This window comes from Anoplopoma fimbria, chromosome 18 (genome assembly GCF_027596085.1).
Source record: "Anoplopoma fimbria isolate UVic2021 breed Golden Eagle Sablefish chromosome 18, Afim_UVic_2022, whole genome shotgun sequence".
In the NCBI taxonomy this organism is placed as follows: domain Eukaryota; kingdom Metazoa; phylum Chordata; class Actinopteri; order Perciformes; family Anoplopomatidae; genus Anoplopoma; species Anoplopoma fimbria.
Window position 1 is genome coordinate 19767991 of NC_072466.1, and position 21872 is coordinate 19789862.

Genomic DNA, 21872 nt, shown 5'->3' on the forward strand with positions numbered 1-21872 from the left:
TTATACCGGTCTTACCTCCCCTCCGTCATGCCCTCTGGAAGATCTAAGCCCACGGCCTTGACAGTATGAGTCAGCACAAAGGTGAAAGATGTAAAGACCAAGAACATGGGTAAGAGCACACCTCCCTTTGATTAAGAACATTTGAAGGCTGAAGGTATGGTTTATTCATTCTTCCCACATTATCTTTTATTTATTCACATCTTGCTAGAACATGCCAGACTGACCAAAGACCAGATATGAAAGGCAGACTTCTTTTCTCTCATGGTTAAACCAGCTCATTCACTTAAAAACACAGTACTCATCGTATATTCTCTACTGCTGATAAGACTCACGTGTTCTTTGATAAATGACCATTCTTGACATACACATGATGCAATTGCACACATTTTACAAAAAAAAAAGAGCTGTTGTGTGTGTTATAATGTGTTGGCTGTTTTCCAACAGGCCTCTGCCTGGACAGCAATAAATGTCATTTGGAGCGAAGAGGGAACTCGTGACTCATTACATATGCCTTTTTGCTCGGAAAAGCCTCTAAGGGACCTTCTTCTCTCGTGTGCCAATGCTGCCACTCTGGGGGATGGCACAAGTTGGATAACACTCTAATTATAAAATTCACTATGAATAATGTCTTTTGTAAGTGCTGGCAGGGAGGAGATTAAACCTTGTATTGGCTTTAGTTTATTTGAGCTTCTTGTGCCCACAGACTCTATAGTTACTCTATGGATACTGTCGGGTTTTGCAATTATTGTCTAACTGCCTGAAGTGTAAGTTTTAAATTTCCTGAATGGAAATGTATGGCCAAAGCTATTGCAGAGGAGAGCTATTGGCAGTAAGCTAAAAAAAATAATTAAAAAGTCATCAGAAACTGAGGAAAAAGTGATTGATTTTTTTGACAGTGTCAGCGGTGTATTTAGACATTATACAAAGCGTCCTCTGACATTGTTTCACTAGCTTAGCTGTCAACCTCAGCAGAAAGGGGGGGTCGAGATACACCGTGCATTTTTATGCTCTAACCTGTGTCAACAGTCGTGCTGAATGGACAAGGAGGCCCTTCTGTGCCCCGCATGGCTGATCCTGGTGGGCCTCCCCTCTCCACTACTGGAACCTGTTCACAGTCCTGGCTCAGTAGAGCGCACGCCGGCAAATAGCGGGCGGAGAGGGGCGGGAGAAGTAGACAGAATCAGAAAGAGGACAGAGACTGTGACGGCTAGTGAGAGGGAATGTAATGGGGAGAGAGAGCAACAGACAAGGGCTAGAGATATGGAGAGAGAGGAAGAACTTGATAGATGGAGGTAGTGGGAGTTGGCGCAGTGTGTCTAATCTCCCTTCAGGGGTGGTGGAGTAAGGACGCCTTTTCTGACAGATAAACTCAGCCGACAGCGATCCCGAAATAACAGTAACCCACCAAGGGTGGGAAGTAATTATGTCCATTTATTTGAATGATTCCATTTTATGCTACTTTATACTTAACTACATTACGGTTTTGGAGCCTCCAGTTTGGTATTTTGGCCGCCACCATCTTGGCTTTTTGAAACCAGAAATGACACAACAGGGTGGAGCTAAGAATACCCGAATGCTGAATAAGACATTTCTGGCCAACCAAAAAGTTATAATAACGTCCATGAAGTGAAAACACACTGTGAAAGGGTTGAAGTTGTAAGAATAGACAAGGACAACTCCCAGACTGGGCAACACCTTGGAAGAGACCTGTCAATCACTAGGTAGCCCCGCCCTAAAGTCTATTTGACGCCAAATGGACCATAATTTACTAAATGAACATCATGCTGTATTGAAGAAGACTAGAAACTAAAGATTGAGACCATAAACTCATGTTTACAATGTTTACTGAGGGAATAAATCAAGAGAGAAGTAGAGTCATTTTCTCATAGACTTCTATACAATCAGAGGAGTCGCCCCCTGATGGTCAGTAGAGAGAATGCAGCTTTAAAGCACCATCATTGGCTTCACTTTACAGACCCGGAGGTTGCTGCCTGCTGCGGTCGACTTAGTCTGCAGAGCCCTAAAGCCCCGCCCCTGTGGAACGGAGTGCTGCTTGTTTAGTCAAAGTTTATTAATCGAACAGTGTGTAGGATTTAGGGGGATTCATTAGCAGAAAAGGAATCTAATATTCGTAACTTTCTTGCCATAAGTGTATAATTACCTGAAACTAAGAATCATTTTGTTTTTGTTACCTTAGAATGAGCCCTTCATATCTATATAAGGAGCGGGTCCTCTTCATGGAGTCCGCCATGTTGCAACGCCAACTTTCTACAGTAGCCCACGGGCAAACTAAACACTGGCTCTGGCGAGAGCCGTTGGCACATATCCGTTACCTGGAGGCAACTGTAGTTCTCGAACACGCTTGGAATGGGAGGGATGAGCGGAGGGGTATTCAGTTGGATGCAGTAGATCAGACGACCCGTTCTGGAGATATGCAAAGTTAACACAGACAGATATTCCTAGATCTATTGTTCGATAGCTAGTAAAAGATTTGAATACTTCTTCTGCCACCTGGCCCAGAGTCTCCACAGCACCCGACAGAGAGAAGGAGGCAGAACCTTGTTTCCATACAGCTTTGGTGAAAGAAGAAGAATAAGATGGAGGAGTGTGGTTTTGTTAGTGGTGCAGGTGAGCATCCTCTGATGAGGATTGTTTAGGCCTTAAAGGAGGGCTGTGTAGCCATCTGAACTATTCATCACTGGTTTGTTTTTTGGCTTCTGATTGAGATTATGCACACCAGAGTCCGTGCATGAACAAGCTTTCTATCTCCCCTAATTCCTTCGGAGATCGGCTTTCTCACTCGGCATTAGTCGAGGGAAAATTGCCTTTGCAGTCATATGTGTTTTTGTCAGGCTGCACCGCTCTTTCTCTCTTTTCTGCAGCTTAGTCTTTTTTTTTTTTTTAAAGCCAACATTGGTCAAACTGTGAAGGCATGCTTGGAAGAAGGCCTCAAAAAAATAAAAGAAACCTATTCCAGATCAGGATAGGCCTGATTTCTCCTCTTCTCATACACAGAGACACCCTTTAGTATGAAGTCAAAGATACTGAAAACTTTTGACAGGTCAAGGTGAATGATGCTGATTATGCGGCGTGCACGTGCGTGTGTATGTGTGATGCAGCAATGAGTCTCCTGCAGTCTTATTGAGGCACAGTGACACACTCTGACCTGGGACAGACCTTGAGAGTCGCTGTGACATTTAAAAGAACCTCCCCTGTCTCGCAATATAGACAATATATTTGTCACTTTCTCTGGCTCTCCGCTCTATCTAGATCCATACATCTATCTCTTACTGTTACTATGTGGGAAATGACATGGTAGTGCACACTCATGCCTCACATTTTCACACGCCTCTCTTGCATTTTTCGACATCCATCACAATCCTCCAAATTCTAAATTCTAAATAAAAAGATAAAGCACAAAGATAAAGATCAGCTGCTTTGATCGTGCACTTTTACGTACTGACAACAGATGGCACGTATCAGCTTCTTACATGGAAGAAGACATCGGCAAAGTCAATCATCCGGAGACCCTGATTAACATTAATGCCGTTTCTCACAATTCCAACGGCATCCCCTTGCATTCCAATCACCTAGATTTCATGCCTCCTCTCTGCAGGCAGCCCCGTCCATCGGGAGAGAGGAGAGCAGCAATGAGTGCTATCTACTGAGGCTTTGATATGCACTTATCTTTTAGCTCTTTCATATTATGGAAAAGAAAATGACTGGTGCTTTATTACTTTTGGGCCTATTAATTTAATGAAAAATAATGCCTTTTCCATATAGGGAGGAAGAAATAATTAGGCAGAATAATTAACAGGGAAGGACAAGCATGCTACGAGGATGTAAGTAGACATGAATGCAAAGTAACTATTATTTTGTTGTTCATAAATAATACTTCAGGATATTTTTCAGACAGGCCACGTGGTTTTAATATATACAGATGTATAGGGGATACTCGGTTTTGATGACAGCTTGCCCTCAAAGTGTCCTAAGCATTCAGAAAGTCGGCCACTTGCCTCAATGTTCCTTGAAGTGTGAGAGACGGACCGACCCAGATTTTCTCCCGTTTATTCAGCCACTTTAGGTGCATGCTATTCATGTCTCCATTTCAGTGTTCCCCTTTCTCTGTGTCCATATGTTCTGCTCACTTTTGTTTCTTTGTTCATTCTTGCTGTATTTCTTTACCCCCTGTGCCCTCGGACCATATCACCTCTCAGTCTCAGAACATAAATGAAATTAACTCTAAACGGCAGTGACACATTTAGACAGCTGCTAAAATAAGCAGGGGGTCTGATAGCTTGACTTATCTTAAAAGACCCTGGTGTTACCCACTCCCAAATTTCACTTTTCCCTGAAAACAATCATCTTATCTCATGTAGTCATCCCCCGCTGATTACTTCAATGCAATATCGCTCCATTATGTAGCATAGAGCCTAACCATCAGTCAAACAATTGCTTCAAAAACGTCTTTAATCAATCATCAGAGCTCATCATCTTTTTGTATGTATTCCAGGGAGTTTGGTGCGGTTCTGGTTGATCTAACCACAGCTCTAATGCGCCGGATGTGGTCATGAATTGGAAATGAATAAATGCAAAGTGAGACTTGGACTGTTGACCAGTATCAAGCTGACATGACAGCCATGCACACAGAGATGGCATATGTTGCCCAGTGTGGCTTCTGAGCCATCGCCGCAGGAGGGTTCTGACTCGGCTGCTGCATTATGCCCATTCAGGTGTTCAATCATACATAACATTATATCTGGCCGAGGTCACAGCGACATGTTCTAAGAGAGAAAGAAGTGGAAGAATTTTCAGGTTCTTTCCTTTCACTTGACTAAAAGTGATAATATATGAATTTAAAGACACTGTGTTACAAGTAAAGACATGTATTCAAAATCTTACTTTAGCAAAAGTACACAGGTATTAATTAGCTAAATATAATGAAGGTATCGACAGAAAAAGAACTGGTTCTTTAAAAAACAGGTCCGTTGTAATTATTATTATTATTATAATAGATAGTTATTACTAATGCATCAATGCGTCAGTAGAATTTTACAGTTGTAGCTGGTGGAGGTGTACCTCAGGTGTCCCTACCGCACCCTCAAATATGAGACAAAATGAATGGGGCAGGAAGAAAGACAAAACAATGTTCTGAAGTTTGTATTTATCTTTTTGGACTTTTCTCTAACCTCTTTGTGCCCTGAACAGATACTTGGATAAAACCATTTGAGACATTTGGAAGGTAAATGTGTTTTTTGCTGGAATTGCTAATAACTCATAGACTTCTGGAACATGACAAACAGATTATAGGGTCACACGCCACAAAGGTTTGGAACAACTAGGTTAACCTTTATTCATTCATTCATTCATCTTCCGTAACCGCTTATCCAGTTAAGGGTCGCGGGGGTGCTGGAGCCGATCCCAGCTGTCATTGGGTGAAGGCAGGTCTCCAGACTATCACAGGGCTGACATATATAGACAGACAACCACTCACACTCACATCCACACTTACGGGCAATTTAGAGTCATCAATTAACCTAAGCTGCATGTCTTTGGACTGTGGGAGGAAGCCGGAGAACCCGGAGAGAACCCACGCTGACACGGGGAGAACATGCAAACTCCACACAGAAGGCCATCTAGCCCGGGAATTGAACGCCGGCCCCTCTTGCTGTGAGGAGACAGTGCTAACCACTAAACCACCGTGCAGCCCCAGGTTAACCTTCAGTAATTTAGTAATCAAATTGTAAAAGCTTATGATGTGTTTATATGTAAAATATTAAATGTAACTACACCTGTCAGATACATGTAGGGGATAAGAAAGTACAATATTTAGTGGAGTAAAAGTATAAAGTACAGTGAGATGGAAATACTATAAATACTACTAGAAATAATAGTAACACAAACTTGCTATACGGGTATTGTTTTGTAATCTAATAAACTAATAAATTAGTGTTTTATAAGTGTGTTTATGGCAACTGGAGATTCACTATTTCTTCTTACCGAATCATATCATCTGCTGGCTGAAACAATTATACTGCAAATGGTGCAAATTTAAACAGCAGCAGTGTGTCTTCGCTGCTTAGTGGGAGGGAGCAACCCACCAATTGATATCATCACAGAGAGACTTGGTAAATCTGAAACTAAATGAATCTCAAATCAAAATAAAATGAATCTCCTCTTTAAGTGGACTATCAAAGACAGAGAGAAATGGGGAGAAGAAGAAAAAAGAGTGTGCTTTGGAGCGAGGTGCCGAATGCACTCTATTCTCAGTTAATCATTTTTCTGCAGCTCTCTCCTCTCTCACCTCATAGCTCTCGCTTCCCCTGTGTCTGTTTTTTCTCTAGATGTCCACTTTCATCCTTTCATCTCCCTCTTTTCATTCCTTTCCCTCTACCTTCATCCTTGACACCTCAGCAGGCGAGGTGGAGGGTAGAGTCTTGATCCCAGGCAGGTTACCCTTAGCAACAGACCACCCGCCCCTCTGCTGCCAGTGGGTTTCGGGCCGATCTAACTAGCTTTGGCATCAGTGTTGGCCTCTTTTTTTCAGCCTCATCATCTCCTGTGATTGGGGAACAAGCACCCCTCCCCTCTTTTACTTCACTTTGCCCTCCACAATCTAGAACTGACACGGGCCGGGGAGAGATAAGAACACTGTCTGCTGTAGATGCCAGCCATTAGCGTAAGCAACACCTGTTTACACACACGTGGGTGTTACTTCTAATTTTGAGGCATCTTGCAGTGACAACATTGGGAAAACAAGGGCTGTGACAAAATATTAAGAAAAAACTGCCGTCTGAGTATGTGTTTTTCTTATGTTTGGATGTGTTTCATGTGTGTACGTGGGTTCAATGTTGGGTTCAATGTGTGTGTTTACATTCATCAGCCTGTCTGTTTGTGCCTGGAAGTGCGTGCCCAGAATAGTATTTGTACATAAACAGATTGGATGAGAAGCAGCCTCTCTCTCTTTCTCCGTCTCTTTTTTTCCTCAGTCAATGAACTGTGGTCCAAGCTTTGCTCGACGCTCAAAGACCTGTTTGTGGCTACCACTCACAAGACAAGAGAGCCACTCTGTCCATCCCTTGTTATTAGAAGCAGTCTGTGTTTGCCACCCCACCTTCCATTTTTATTAATGGGGATGATGTGCAGCTATCTGAAGCTACTGTTGAAGGTTTTTTCCCTCTCCCCAGTGTGGTTTTGCTTTGCATATTAGGCCAGACATGGTCAGGAGAGCATGCCAAATACAGGGCAGCTCTTCAAACAAGCTCATATCTTTTGTGTTCCTATTCAAATAATCAACCCGTGACGCTTTGCAATTGACTGTAAAGTATGGACGGTGTCTCCATGACGTCACCCATCGGTTTATAAAGGGCCGTTCAACCCAAAGAGATCACGCCCTTAATTATGCATACCTTTCATTCAGACATCAACCGATACAGTTGTCATGAACAGGATTACCAGTTAAGCAGACCAAAAAAACGTTTCTTATAACGGACTGTAAACATGTTTATTTCTGCTGTAAAATTGGGCATTGTAACATGGAGGTCTATGGGGGTGATTCGATTTTGGAGCCTCAAGTGGCCATTTGAGGAACAGCAGTTTTTCTCTTGATTTCTCAGCACCAGTTTGCCGCTTGCTCTTTGCCAAGCAACTGCAGTGATACATGTGAATGTGACTGAAGGTGTTCTCTGTGGGTAAGCACACTGAAAGGTCAAAGATAAAGTCACTTTATGATTGTAATATTTGTGTGTGTGTGCGTGTGCGTGCGCGGGGTACACTGACGCTTCATGGCTTTAATTTATTTTTACTTCAACACGTCTCTTTGTTATAGAAATAGCTTGTATGCTGTGTTCAGATACAGACATTGGAAGGTTGTTCATTTAAAAGGATGAATTCTTTCCCTGCTTGATTTATTGTGCACTGGTTTTAATTCTGGGCCTACCAAATAGAAAGTTCTCAAATTCAGCAGCACATTAAATTAAATATCTGCCGACCAGATTCTAATTTGATCACCAAGCTGTTTCAATTTCATTAGCCTAGTCCCTAATGGACTTTCACAGCATATTATTCCATCCAGCACAAATCCCATTCATTGGCTCCTTATTTTAATTTTTTTTCCTGAACGAGCCCTCTGGAGCTTGGGCACCATGTGGCCCATCACGGTGCAGTGTGAGGTCACACAAAAATCACCCAGTGAAAAATGGATAGGTTTTGGTTGTAGTTTTTTTCATCCATGGTGCTATTTGTGTCAATACTTACATTACAATGAATGTTTAGCTTAAATGGTTGGACTGATCAAATGCACAATTCTTTCATATTAGCAAAGCAAATGTATTACTTTTAATATAAAACCAAAAGTAAAATGAAATACCCAAATTTCTTACAGCCATATTAATTCAGAGGATTAAAGATTAAAGTGTTTTATTTTGTCCTATGTGCATGTGATGCTAAATACAAATGATAGGCGTGTGCAGTGAAATGCTACATTCTTGACGCTGGGCTAGAAAAACAATGGGAAATACATAACAATAATTTGAATGAGAGTAAAAACATAACTGGTATGTGTGTAGATGGGCAGTGGATTCTTTAGTATTTAAAAATGTGAAATGTACAGTGGATCTATATTAATATTTTCTTCAGCTATGCAGTGAGAATGATTCACAGAGGACAATGTGCTTGACAAGCCGTCTGAGGACAGAGTTCATCTTCCTGATGGACTGACAGAGGAAGTTTATTGGTGAATAGTTCTTGAAATTAAGTACAGATTCATTGGCGGTACAGGATGCAGCAATCAAAGGTTATTTCAGGGACAGTGCTTTACTGAGACAATTCGGCCGAGTAAGACACGCAGTAAAGTATAATAGTGATGATTAGGATCAGTGCAGTGTCAGGACTCTAAGTTCCAAAAGCCTGAAAGTGATAGTGTGGAGCTGGAGAGGACTCTGCAGTAACATTGATAAATGTTTTCACCAGGCCGCCCGCCATTAGTGTCAGGGCAAGTTACAGCCACAAGAGCGGACAAACAGGAAATAGAGAAAGAGCGAGTGTAAATAATTGATAAGGCTGACCCTGCGCGATTCATATTCTGCGGCAGAGGATCAAAGAGCGAGACTCAGAGTTTGACATTGAGCCCGAGCAGGAGTCAAAGCCATTATCTTTCCCGGCAACGCAGCCGCTGGTGTTTTAATAAAAATGCAATGACTCTTCTCTTCTGTCCGGGCTAACGTTAGCTGGCACCCCTGTGCATTAACCAACTGGTTAATGGCCTCGCTAGTATTACCCTTGCAATTACCTACAGTAGCACTAAGTAGAGCGAGGTGGCAGCCATTTTGTTCCTGTCCATTCGATAAAGCATTCCTGGCTCTCTCAGGTGTGAAATATAGCCTGTGTTAGACTTCTGGATTCTTTTAGGTATGATCAATATTTCAGAGGCACCAGGCCTCTGCGCCTTGTATCCTCCCACATGGCCTGTCACAACAGCTCGGCAGCCAATTATGAATGTCTGAATGAACGTTTGAGCCAATTAATGATTAATGGAGTTTCACATTTTTCAGAGAAATGTTTATTTGAGGAGTGCATTAAGACTTCGTCGTTTTACAGAGAACCCTGAACCCCGCAGCCTCTGCTTCTAATGTGAGAAAGTCAAACCTTGTCTGCAGTGTTTTATTCAGTCCCGCTGCAGAGTATATCTTTCTGGAATTAATGCCTTTTTGTGGTCCTTGTCTGTCAGCAGCACTACATATGCATCGCTGCTCTGAGCAGCAGCATGTGTATCAAACTGTGCTTTATTCATGACATTTAAATATGCATTTCTCCCCCTTCTTTCTTTTCAACAATTTATATCCCTTTCATAACTTTATACCCCTTTCACGACAAGCCAAAGACAAAAATGCATTCAGTTCATTCATATTATGATAAAACCATGTGATCTAGACACGCAGATAGTTTTGATTTAACTGCCAACGTTTTGAGATGTTCTGCTGCCACACAAATACAATGGGGGAGAATGGAATTTTTGAATGGTGCTCACCACATTGAAAAGTAAAAGTCTCAACTTTTGTGAGTAAGTCATTGGCTTTGTTACTCTGTGTGTGTGTGTGTGTGTGTGTGTGTGTGTGTGTGTGTGTGTGTGTGTGTGTGTGTGTGTGTGTGTGTGTGTGTGTGTGTGTGTGTGTGTGTGTGTGTGTGTGTGTAGTCCCGACCCTTTAATGTACTTATTCAATGCTGTGAGCACCGCAAATTAAGGGATACAGCTGGTGTTATACATATTTTTCTTATAATACAACAAATCCCAAGAAAAAAACCAAAATCAGTAATGCATTAGTCCATCTCTCTACTTTTCAACTTCTCCACCCTGTCTATGACTGTCAGTCCAAGGCCCATTGGTTCTATTGAAAATGTAAATGTTTCAAAATATCTGACAAATTTATAGTTTCATATTTAAAAAAATAGGATAAGTGATTTCCTAAAACAACTGGGCACTGTGGTTTTTAGCTACCACAATTCAAACAGGAGTAAATAGTGCATTTGTTGCGGACTATTTTCAATGGCCGATTGAGACACATTTTTAGCTGTAGTGATTTTTTACCTTAGCAGAATGGTGTATAGGGGATTGCATCAAAATAAATTTAAATGTCCATGTTCATTGACATGAAGGATCATGTCATTCAGTGCAACAGTGTGATTCATTGATATGTTTTTAAAGATGCTCAATACAAAAACTAGTTCTCTTTCTATTGCCTCCATGCGGCTCTCATCACAGAGTAGTGCAAGAATGAGTCCTAAAACCTGGAAATGTACATTTTTGTACTTCCGGTTCTCTTGTCTCAAAGTCATTGTGTTTTTTGAATAGGATTTCAGTTTGATCTCTGAAATAAGCTCTGTATTAAACACAAAGAGATTTTATCCTTTTTGTTATACAATATAAAACACGTGAGAAAAATATTCCTCTTTGAATTTAGAAGCTTTTACTTCTAAAGTACCCTTTAAAAAGCTGTTGCTAACAAGTGGCTAAATAAGACAAAAACAAAAAACGCCATCACGCCGACTAGTCCGCTTTACAGCCTTGTTGTGTATACTTGCACCAATGTGACCCCAGTGTAGTTCTTCTATAGCTAATGTTAGCTTTTTACTTCGGCCAACTGCATTCACGCTTCAAAATCATAAAAGTGGTGTTAATTTGTGAAAATAATCTTGCTGAACAAAACTGTAGTGGGACAATCTGGGGGACTCGCATGTACTAACATGTGGAAAGAGAGACATTTTTCTCTAATAAGGGCTTTCAATTTCACCAATAGAGTTACACAATTTCAAGAGAAATATGCCAGCTCTTGCCCAGCCTAGAGGCTGTCGAGTTGTCAGTAAATCCTGTACATGAAGAAATGACTTGCACTAAAGGCCAGCACACACACACTCACCTCAACTGCCTTGAACATCCTTCCCTTTAGCAAATTTCTGACTCTGGAGCCTGATACGCACAAGAACAGACAGCTACAAATCACTGCGCTGTCTATGAGTTATCTCTGTCAATTACTGGCAATAAATGGCTTTGGCACTGTGAAGGCCAGGTGCATCAATCCAGTGTGTCTCCCGTTGTCCTAGCTTCTATTCTCTATTGATTCTACTTCCACTGCCTCTATGATCCACTTTTGATGGCCCCCGACCACAAAAGCCAACTTGAGTGCTGATGTCAGATGAAAAGGTGGATATGTAACCTAAACTCCCACCCTGGGACATGTTCACATTCTAGATATCAGATCTTCCTCCCTCCCAACTGAGACTTAATATAGATCCACTGGAGTCATCCCACTAAAACTACTCTGTGCCCGTACCAGATATCAATCAAGGTTTGATTGAAATGAAATACCTTTTGTGGGAGGAAAAGCTCCCATTTTAATAACTTTCTCTGACCTTAAAGTGCTTTCAATGCACATCTTCTTATAGGAGATATCTGGCACATAACCACATACATTTCTCTCTCAGTCTCCACCTCTTTTGGCAGCTTTATTTCTCCCCAGCAGAGCTAAATGTGCTAATTCTACCCATCTCACCTCCACAAATGGCTTTCAGATGTCTATATCTGTCTGGGGCCTGTGGCTTAGCAGAATGACCATTCAGCGGGCTGGGGATGGGGTCTATTGTGAGCGGCTCTTCCCCTGTACAGCAGTTGTCTGCTAGGGGCTGTCTGTGATGGCTGTCTGCAGGATCGCCCATCGCTGCTTTGAGTGATTCTCTCTCCTTTCACTCTGCCCGGGGCGCAGCATGTGTTGGAGGCATTGATCGGCCCTGAATTGGATTGTGGCGGGCCTGATTACTGATGTCAGTGTGTGGTGCATCACGTGGGACCACTGAAGCTCCCTCGTGCCGAGCCGGGGCCAGCTCGCAGCGGAGGAGATTGGGAGGCTTGGAATTACATTTATCAGTCTTAGTTACACAGTGAACACGACATGCCCACACATACTGTACACTTAAATGACGCAAAGACAAAGTGCCAGCATAATCTCATTGCATTCCTATAGCGGCAAAACAGTCGGCATTGGTGATTGGCTTTATAAGAGAGTGTGGGAGCAAGTTAGAGTATTAGCAGATCTTACCAGTAAATTACCACTGTAATGTCATAATTACACTGTTGTCTTAGAGAGTCAGTGAGAGCGACTGATTGGATGTTAGGACATTGCTTTGTATTTCTTGCCACAAGCTTCTGTAGCGCAAGGTTACACTCCACGACTTTCTGTGTGTGTGTGTGTCTGCCTTCAAGAGTGTGTACGTTATAAAGTGATTCTCCGCATCATTTGTTTACGCCTGGAATAGTGGCCATCATCTTTTCCACTAAAAGAACAATAGCCATTTTTCCCCTTTGCTCAGGAGACAATGAAGTGCCTTCCCGCCTTGCCCGCGACAGGCCAATAAAAAGCGTAATTGGATCTGTCAATCAAACATTGCTGCAGCGCAGGGGTGGGCTGGCAGGTGGGTGGGTGGTGGTGGTGGTGGAGGCGGGAATTTAGCCGGACAACGGAAATGGTGCAGGAGAAGAAGGGAAGGGAAGGGAGAGGCAGAGCTGTGCCACACACAGCCCCCCCCCCTCTGCACACTGCCCGCAGGCACGCCGCAACAGAGCCGTACAATTGTTGTGTTTTGTTGTTTGTTTGTTCCGGGGCCAGGAGGGTGACGGTCTGTCTTTGTTTGTAGGTATTAGTGGGTCGCTGATGTGGCTTTGATGCGACTACACAAGAGAGCCGGGGCTGCCAGAGTCTCTGAAGGTCACGGTGGATGTACTAGTGCTGATGTGTCTGTCTGTGCTCTGTATGAGCTCCGGCCGTCAGACACAGTGTTTTCTCGTACCGGGGAAAGGTCCTGTCATTAGTCAGGAGAGCTTCAGTAGTATTTCTTCACGGTACAACACACACACTGAACATCGGCGTGTCACATTAAATCATCAGCATATTCTAGTGTGTGCTTACCTTAGCCGGTCTAGGGGCGTAAAAGCGCGCACGCACACTTGCGCATGCACGCTTTTATCGTATTCATTTGTCTGTTGCTCTTAAGTTTTAATGACAACTACTTAAATTAAGAGCCCATTTACAACCTCTCTGACGGAGACGTTAAGTGCGCATTCAGATATTCTGCTCGCCTGGCTCCCACTCTGAGCCCTACCAAGGCTTTTAGGAGATGGCTTTCTCGTGTCTGTGGTGACGTTCTTTTTCCATTATTAGTCCAGCTGGAGATTGTTGGAGCTGCTCCGTCGTTCCTTGCATTATGGTCTCAAGCACTGAATCTCTTTTTCCGAATAGACAAAAGGTTGTTTTAACTGTACAAGTGAGGCATTGAATACAGCGCAGTTGAGGAAAGTACAACATGCACAGTCAGTGCAGGTTCCATGCGCACAAAGTCATTTTACTGAATACCCCGAACGACTTTCTTCTTCCTTAAGAAACTTTTAAGAAAGATTACATTGCTGCCTTTCTCTTGCACTGTACCTTATATTAAGATGAGAAACCCCCCCCCCCCCTGCACTTGCTAAGAAACAAAAATAGGGTTCTGATTTAGATAAATAAAAAGAGAGATTTTCTAGGTGCTCTACTTAAGGAGTAGAAATGTAGGAACTAGCTTGATTTAAATAAGATAATATTTGTTCATAATAATGTGTATTGCCTAAAGAGTAAACTAACTCAGCAAAATGTGTTGCCGGAGAACAAAACTTAAAGTGAGCTGTCATGCTGGAACGTATAAAATGACTGTCACTGTACACTGCAGGTATGGTAGTGTTATAATATTTGAGAGTGTAAAAGCATAAGGGACTGAGTTAAGTATATGTGGCCTTATTAGGTGCTCTCCTTCAGTATAAGAGCCTGTAACATTAAATAGAGATCAGCAGGTTTAAGTGTCTTAAAAGTCCTAACCACCCAGCAACGCTTCAGAGCAGCCCAGCACTGTTAAATTCAACTTGCCACTATCGAGGTCTGCATTGTAACAGTTAGCCATGCAGGGGCCAGTCTCAGCTGATCAGTTAACAACGTGTCTGCCCCCTGTGTCAGTCTGCTTAATTTTGGTTTCGTTATGAGAAACGGTCCCTCTGCTCCAGGCTTCTTAAGTAGGTAATTACACTGAGAGATTCCCTATGGGGGATTTAACAAATGACACAAAAAACACAGCCCTTCCCCTTCGCCACTCACTCAAGCCCTGCCTCCGCTCCAAAACCTTCTGCATGTCGCGGCTCAGTGCAGGTGAATACGCAAGCAGTCCCAATAAAACATGCTGGCAGCTCATGAAAATGAATGGGAACGGGGGGAGAGGAGTCAGGAGATGATGGGGACGGATGGCGATTTATGGACACAGTAAACGGGTTCAGCATTGGGAACTAAACAAAACATATGGTATTCATACACTTTATAAGGACGAATCAGAAGAAGAAAAAAAAAAAGGCATCCGTGCTGCCAGTTTTGCAGTGACAGGCTGCTCGGAGCATTACTCATCATTACAATCTCTGCTGGCAGCCTATTTTCATCACATTACATTGGTATAATGAAGCGTAGCGCTGGCGTCCTCAGGTTCTCTTGAGGAGTTCGCCATTAGCACCAGCTGAGGGCATTCATCCAAGTAGCTTTATTGAACTTTTTACAGTTTATTGTATAATTAATTTGTTGTTTTCACAACAATAGGTGAATTCTTGGCACAGCAGTGCAAATGTTCTGCTTTGTCTCGCTAAGCGACAGATGTGACTTATTGAGAATTAGAGCTCTCTGCGTTTGATGCCAAATACCAGTTCAGTAAAGTACAGTATTAAGATGCTTTGATTCATTCAGTGCTGGAATCAGACCACTAACTTCTTCTGCTCTTCTTCACTTTGTGTCTATTCCAGGAACAAGGCAAAGTGGGTGTGACATTCAACATTGGGACCGTGGACATCAGCGTTAAGGAGACAACCACCGGGATAAACGATGGCAAATACCATTTGGTCCGGTTCACCAGGAACGGGGGTAACGCCACCTTGCAGGTGGACAACTGGCCAGTCAATGAACACTTCCCTACAGGTACCGCCCCTCTTTTTCCTCTGTCTGATGGATTTCTGCTAAAGTAAGGGGTAAAATTATTGATGCTGAACCACTGGACACCACCTATTTGTTTGAGTGAAAAAACAAGATTCACTGTCTAATCTGAAAAGACCAAGAGGCACGCAGTAGCATTAGCATTAGCATTAGCTGGCACAACCGTGCCTCAAACACTTTCTCCACTCTCATGCCCTCACACCTGACTCCACAGGAGAGGAGCATGCCGAGCTGGACTCTTTTGTCATGCGAGAGGCATTAACTGTGCAACATCTGGCTGGTTTATTTCAGGGAAGGGACTGAAAGGCATGAAGAGGCATTTGGTTGATGGGCAAGCACAGGAGAGGATGGAGGCAGAAACCAAGGGTGGCCTGTTGGCCCGATAAAGCTTCTGCCTGCCTGTATCTCTCATTCCCAGGTCAGCTGATGCAGCACAGCAGCAGAATACAAATAGGGTCATCAGACACAGCCCGCTCCATGTGGAGGCTCAGTCGCTGCCTACATTTGGAACAGAGATGTGCTGTTCAGCTAACTAGGTGAGAGAGGGAGAGAAAGTGTGAGAGAGAGAGAAGGAAGGGGAAAACACATCTCCTGCTTCTACTTAACAGTCCATTATATTGAGCTGGCTCTCCTGGTCTTTGATATCTGTGTCTACATTGCCAGCCAGCTTAAGAGAGCCCCCCCCCTTGTTTCCCAGTTCTCTATTACCCCCTCTTCAATTTCACTCCATCAAACTGAGCAGAAAGTGGCAGTTGAGGTGAGGAGAAGTTGGGGTGACAGAAGATGATATGAAACTTCATTGATCTCTGAGGTAAAATTGTGCCGTGGCAGCGAGAGGTAATTGGACAGAAACAGATGTAAAAATATATTGAAGATTAAATTGTGTTAATTTACCAGATGTGGAGCTATTGTGAACAAAAAAACAGGCATCACTATTTCTTTTTTTTTTTCCAAACTTTGAAAAAAAAACTGTGCAAAAGCGCTGATGCTACCCGGTGGTGAGGAGCAAACAAATAGGAGTTGATCCCTTTCACTTCCCAGCCCGATGTCTCAGCAGCCCTACAGCATGCTCCCAGTTGCCTGCTATCGCCGAGGACAGGGCAGCCTCCTCTCCTGGCGTGACCTGGCACGCTGTTTTGGTTTGGTTCAATGCCAGCGCAGGTGATGCTAATCTCTTCTGTCTCTGGCTTTCTTTTGCCATCGGCTGTCTTTCGCTTTTTCTTTTTTTTTGACCAGATAAAGTTAGACGGGTTTCATAACTGCATTTCAGCCACACTAATACTGGAAAAATACTGGGAAAGTCCGTAACATGTAGCAGAGAAGTGACATCTCCACCACATACTCATTTGAGGACTCAAGCTAATCTGACAAACGTGACTGCATTGTTGCACAGAGCTTGTTTTTGTCATGCTGATATAGATCTCGGCCCTATATTACAAAAGAACTCAACTGTTCTCTATCTTTCACAGCCAGTCATTTTAGTCCTACCACCTTCAAATGATCTAAAAGTTCCATCTGCATCAGAGCTCAATGGTTGTCTTCTCAAACTTCAATCAATGCCTCCATATTTATGATCCAAAGCCAGCATCCGTTCAGAATTCACTGCTAAATATCCCATGGATTTGCGTCTCAGTTTACGCAATGCACAACAGAAGGTGCTCTGACTTTTTAGCTTTGGATTCCTTCCAAGTGATTCCATTGAGGTTTGTTCCCTCTTCTGTCCACCTGCCATTGTCTTCGAATGGAGTTGAGGTCGGGGGATCGAACGCGTGGTAATTTATTTTTCTCTTCTGCACAGGTAATTTGCAGACACTCAGTGATAGCAATTCAACGATGATTGATTTTTTTTTCCCGCCCTCCCTCGCTTGTAAAGGGGTTGTCATCTCATGAGTAATTACATGTTAGGGTGCAAACTCATCGACTGCTTTCTCTCACTCCTAATGCTTTACTTGAAGGCAGCAGCCGCCACAAGGCTCTCAGGTCGTTCAATAAACAGTTACCGGATCTGGGCATGCCCTCGCTCTGTGGTGGGGAATAGGTGAGAACAAAGGAGTTGGTGGATTGCTTGTCGTTCAAAGCTGCTTGCAAAAATATCCCGGGGCGTGTAAATTGGACATCTAAACAACAGTGTTCGCAAAGATGAGCCCCAAAAGTATAGAGGCACTTAAATGACAGCAGGAGGTTTGGACAGCATGACCTGCCTGTGATAACTAATAGAGCAATGTTGGGTCAATTTCCTCTATCTTTGGAATCCATGCTTATTCAAAATTTGGGCCTTATTTTTGTAGATTTATCTTTTTTCCCTAATAGTTATAATATCATTATACTACCTCAGTTAGTTACTGACATCTGGAAGTTTGGTGCATCTCTAAAGATGGTTAGATAGGGCAAAAAGCACGAGCATCAGACTATCATATAGGTTTTAAACTCCAGGTTAGTTTAAATTAATTTTAAAGGAAAGAAAAGTGTGTGTGCTCACTTTCTATCTTCAAATGATGTGTTTTAGATAATTCAACTAAACATAGTTTTATTTTATTACATTTTATACCATTTTAAATAAAAAACAAAATAGAACAAAAACACTGTCAGAGGATTGAAAACATAACATTACTACATGGTCACTTAAGATATTATCACAATGCTTACTGTCTCAGGAACAAGTTAGGTCATGTTTAATACCACCTTCATACAGCCACACAGGTCAGTAATGCTGCCAAGTACACGACCACCATGAATGTGGAGTAATATTACATTGAGATAAGTGAGGCCCCTTTATTCTCTCCGATCTGGTCTGTGTGTTGGGTTTGTGCAGACTTTCCCTTTGTATAAAAAGGGAAATGTAGCAAATGGAAGTCTCTTTGCAGCAGCCAGTGCTAAGTGCACATCATATGAGGATGATGTTTAAGGCCGTATTTTGGCGGAATCTTTTCTAGATTAGGCTTTTGAGAAGCAAAGAAGATGCGTCCCTTCAGTATACTTGTTTAATACAGTACTGAGGATACTGATAAGTGGATTTGTGGATTGAGTCCATGCATCATCTTATACATTAGTGACCACTTTATTAGGTAAACTTCTAAAAGTGAATGCTATATAATACAATAGTTTTGTTATAAATTTGCATTTACAAAGATAATAATGTTCAGTTTTGATTGACACATATTGATTATTGAGGCTGTAGTGGGATTGATCTGGACTGCATTATGTTGAAAATATTTCTAATATTGTGACCACCCCCTTTACAAACTTTTACAAAGTTTCTCAGTCAGGCTTACAAAGTTACTGTGTTTCCAGATCTCAGCATTTACTTTTAGTTGTTATCCTAACCGACATAAATGGTGGCTAAAACTACAAAGGACCAAAGTTGGAATAAACCAGAATAATCCTTTACATTTTAAAAAACTTTTTCTGTTTAGCCTTTATTGAGGATTCAAAGTACAGAAAAGACAGAAACGGAGGATGAAGTGTGATGTTCTGCCCAAAACGTCTGCGCTCCAGTCCCATCCCCCTCCAACAATAGAACCACACTGATCCCATACAGCATCATTTCCATCAGGCTTCTGCAGTGTATGTTTGTGTGTGTTAACTGCTTTTTCTCTCTCTTTCTCTAATTACCATCCCCTCCTCTTACTATGCCCTCCCAGCTCTCCATTCTTGTTTTTGTCCTCAGATTCCCTTTTATCTGTGTGTTTTTTTCTCCATGCATCTCTCCTACAATCATGTGTACGTTTGTGACAGCCCACATTTCTGCAGGGCTTTTCTTTGTTTAATGAGAGGATTCCAATTTCCTCATAAAACGCTCTGAATCCTTGTACTCTTTGATTTTGGATTACATGATCTATTTGCGTGAGTTTGAATCTTTGAATCTTGTAATCGGTAGACCGAGCCAGGCGGAGGTTGTGCATCACACTTTGGCTCAGCCGTCAGATGAATGACCGTTTGCCTAATTACTCTGGTTTGGCTTCAGGGATAGTGTGTGTGTGTGTGTGTTCCATCATGTGGGTTGGTCATAACATGAATGGCCTCGCGTTCATTCTAAGACACACATGCACTCAAACACACAAAGACCTACATCCATGCGCTGATGCTCACAACGACTCACGCATTCCTGAAACAGGCACAGTGGGTAGCACCGTTTCAAGTTATCTGCCAATCTTTGTCTTGAAATTCAGACCAAACAATTCCTCGGGAACGAGATAAATCCCTCCGCGTTCCCGGGGCCAAACATGATTAGCCCTATCTGAAACACAATCTCTGTCGCTCTCAGAACTCAGACTAAGCTGAGCGTGGAAGCTGCAAGTCTAATTCATCCTTTCAACAGCGCAAATTTCCGAGCGGTCCAATAAATGATGAGTTTACTCCCCGGCTTTGGCTGATGTCTGAGAGAGAATGGAAGGGGGATAGAGGGAAAGCAAGCAGGAGAAACAGAGGAACATGGGTGAATAGGGAAGAAATGCAGCCACGGAGGGGATGCAGAGGCATTTAATGGAATGAGTTGACAGAGGGGAGACGGATAGACGTATATATGGGTAGAGAAGAAGAGAAAGGAACTAAAGTGAGCAAAAAAGTAGATTAATGATACCACATCTGTGGCTGTAGCTGAAGAGGTCTGATTGAGCCGAAGAAGAGCGAAGACGCAGAATAGCAGGGAGCAGATGAAGGAGCGGAGGATAGCTGTGTGGATAGCGGGCTGAAGAGACAGAGAGAACAGACAGAAAGCTGGGTAGACGGATGAAGAGCCAGAGGTGTAGATTGGAAGAGAGGTGGGTGGTGCAGGATAGTCATGACCAGGGGCTGCAACAGCTAGCTGTGGAGTTGGGCTGTGGAATGATGGCTTTTGGACAGGGCCGCAGTGTATCAAATGTACTCATCATCCCCAAATACAGAGAATGCCAGGAGCCTGTCACAGTAGCCATTTTCACAGTTTTGATGCGCTCTCAGCACTGGCCCTGTGATGGAGCCCCAGTGAGATTAGTCTGGCAGGCAAACAGAATAGAGTGACGCGAGCGACCAGCAGATGACTGTCGCCGTGCCAGTGTTTGTGGTGACTGAATCGCTGCCACTGAAACAGGAAACATTTAGACTTTGTTTTGGCTTGGCGAAAGAAAAAAATGGCGGAGGAGTGCCTTAGATATGCACAAACTGTTTATAAACACAGAAACAGCAACAAATTATGAAATATTCACAGGATCAAATGGTGTGCATTCAGCCACTCAGCTGTGCAACAAAATGTGAAATATGCATGACATGGTGTGAAATACAGCATGCTACAGAATAAATAAGAGGCTGTCAAGTAATCGTTTACACATGTAGACATGTAGAACAATATAGTATGTTGTATAGTATGAAAAATGTAATTGCAGTTTAATTGCCATCTGATCTATGTTTGGTATTTCTCACCAAAACTAAATATTCATAACTTACAAGCTAATTATAATGGCAAAAACACACTAAGGTATGTTATTTCTTAATAGCTGTACATTCACATACTCAGCTGGTCTCCCTCATCAGTCTGCTTGAGATGCATAACAAAGCCAAAACACTCAAATTATTATTATTTTTAAAAGTGTGAAGTGGAACAGTATGTGTGATCCCCAAAAAACTTTAAAAGATTCTAAATTACACTCAAAATGGGTTCTCTGGCAATAACAAATCATCAAATTCATAATGCTGCTAAATTTGATGTAAAAATCTTTTAGGAAATATGTGTCCGCTTTAAAGAAATAAATAAAACCTTGGTGGAGAGATTTTTTTTAAATAACAAACAATACAGCTTTTATTGGCAAGGTCATCCGTTTTTTGGAGTCACCTTTAGAAATGGAATATCAAATTAACAAACTTGAGAGGTTTTTCTCATTAGTTGGACAATTAGCTTGTGGTGTATTCATTACGGGGGGGCTGTCACCTCATTAATCACCCAGAACAATGGAGGAGCTATTCCTGAGACTGCGCCATGAGCAATGCAGGGCAAACCTAAACCCCACCTCAGTGTCAGACCTGGTTCTACTCCAGCTCAAGTCAGTGAAGGTTTGTAGATGTTGATATCCTCCCCCAAAGTGCTCACCTCTCCATCTGTCCTCCGGTTCCATATGCAACCATCATGCCTCTCTCTGTGGCCCTTGTCCAGAGGAGAGTGTATCTGGCTGCCTCCTGAAACCTGCTCCAGATCAAAGGAATGGGGAGGGAGCCCTGCTAGTAGCTGATTAACCTGCTGGCACGCTGCTCACTCCGTCCTTTAGCTCCTCCAGCTCCCTTGCAGCCATATCCGCTCTCCTTCCCCAGCTTGCTGTAAACCGAGCACTTTGTGGCTTTTCCCTTAAATGAAAGAAGGAG

General features: G+C 42.7%; 1 protein-coding gene across 1 annotated transcript in view; it reads left to right on the forward strand.

Annotated features, from left to right (window-relative positions):
* Positions 1 to 21872, forward strand: part of LOC129106751 (neurexin-3b-like) — a 270033-nt gene that overhangs the window by 217753 nt on the left and 30408 nt on the right. Inside the window, 1 exon segment of the mRNA XM_054617965.1 lies at positions 15356 to 15527. Within this exon segment, the coding sequence (XP_054473940.1) occupies positions 15356 to 15527 (172 nt within the window).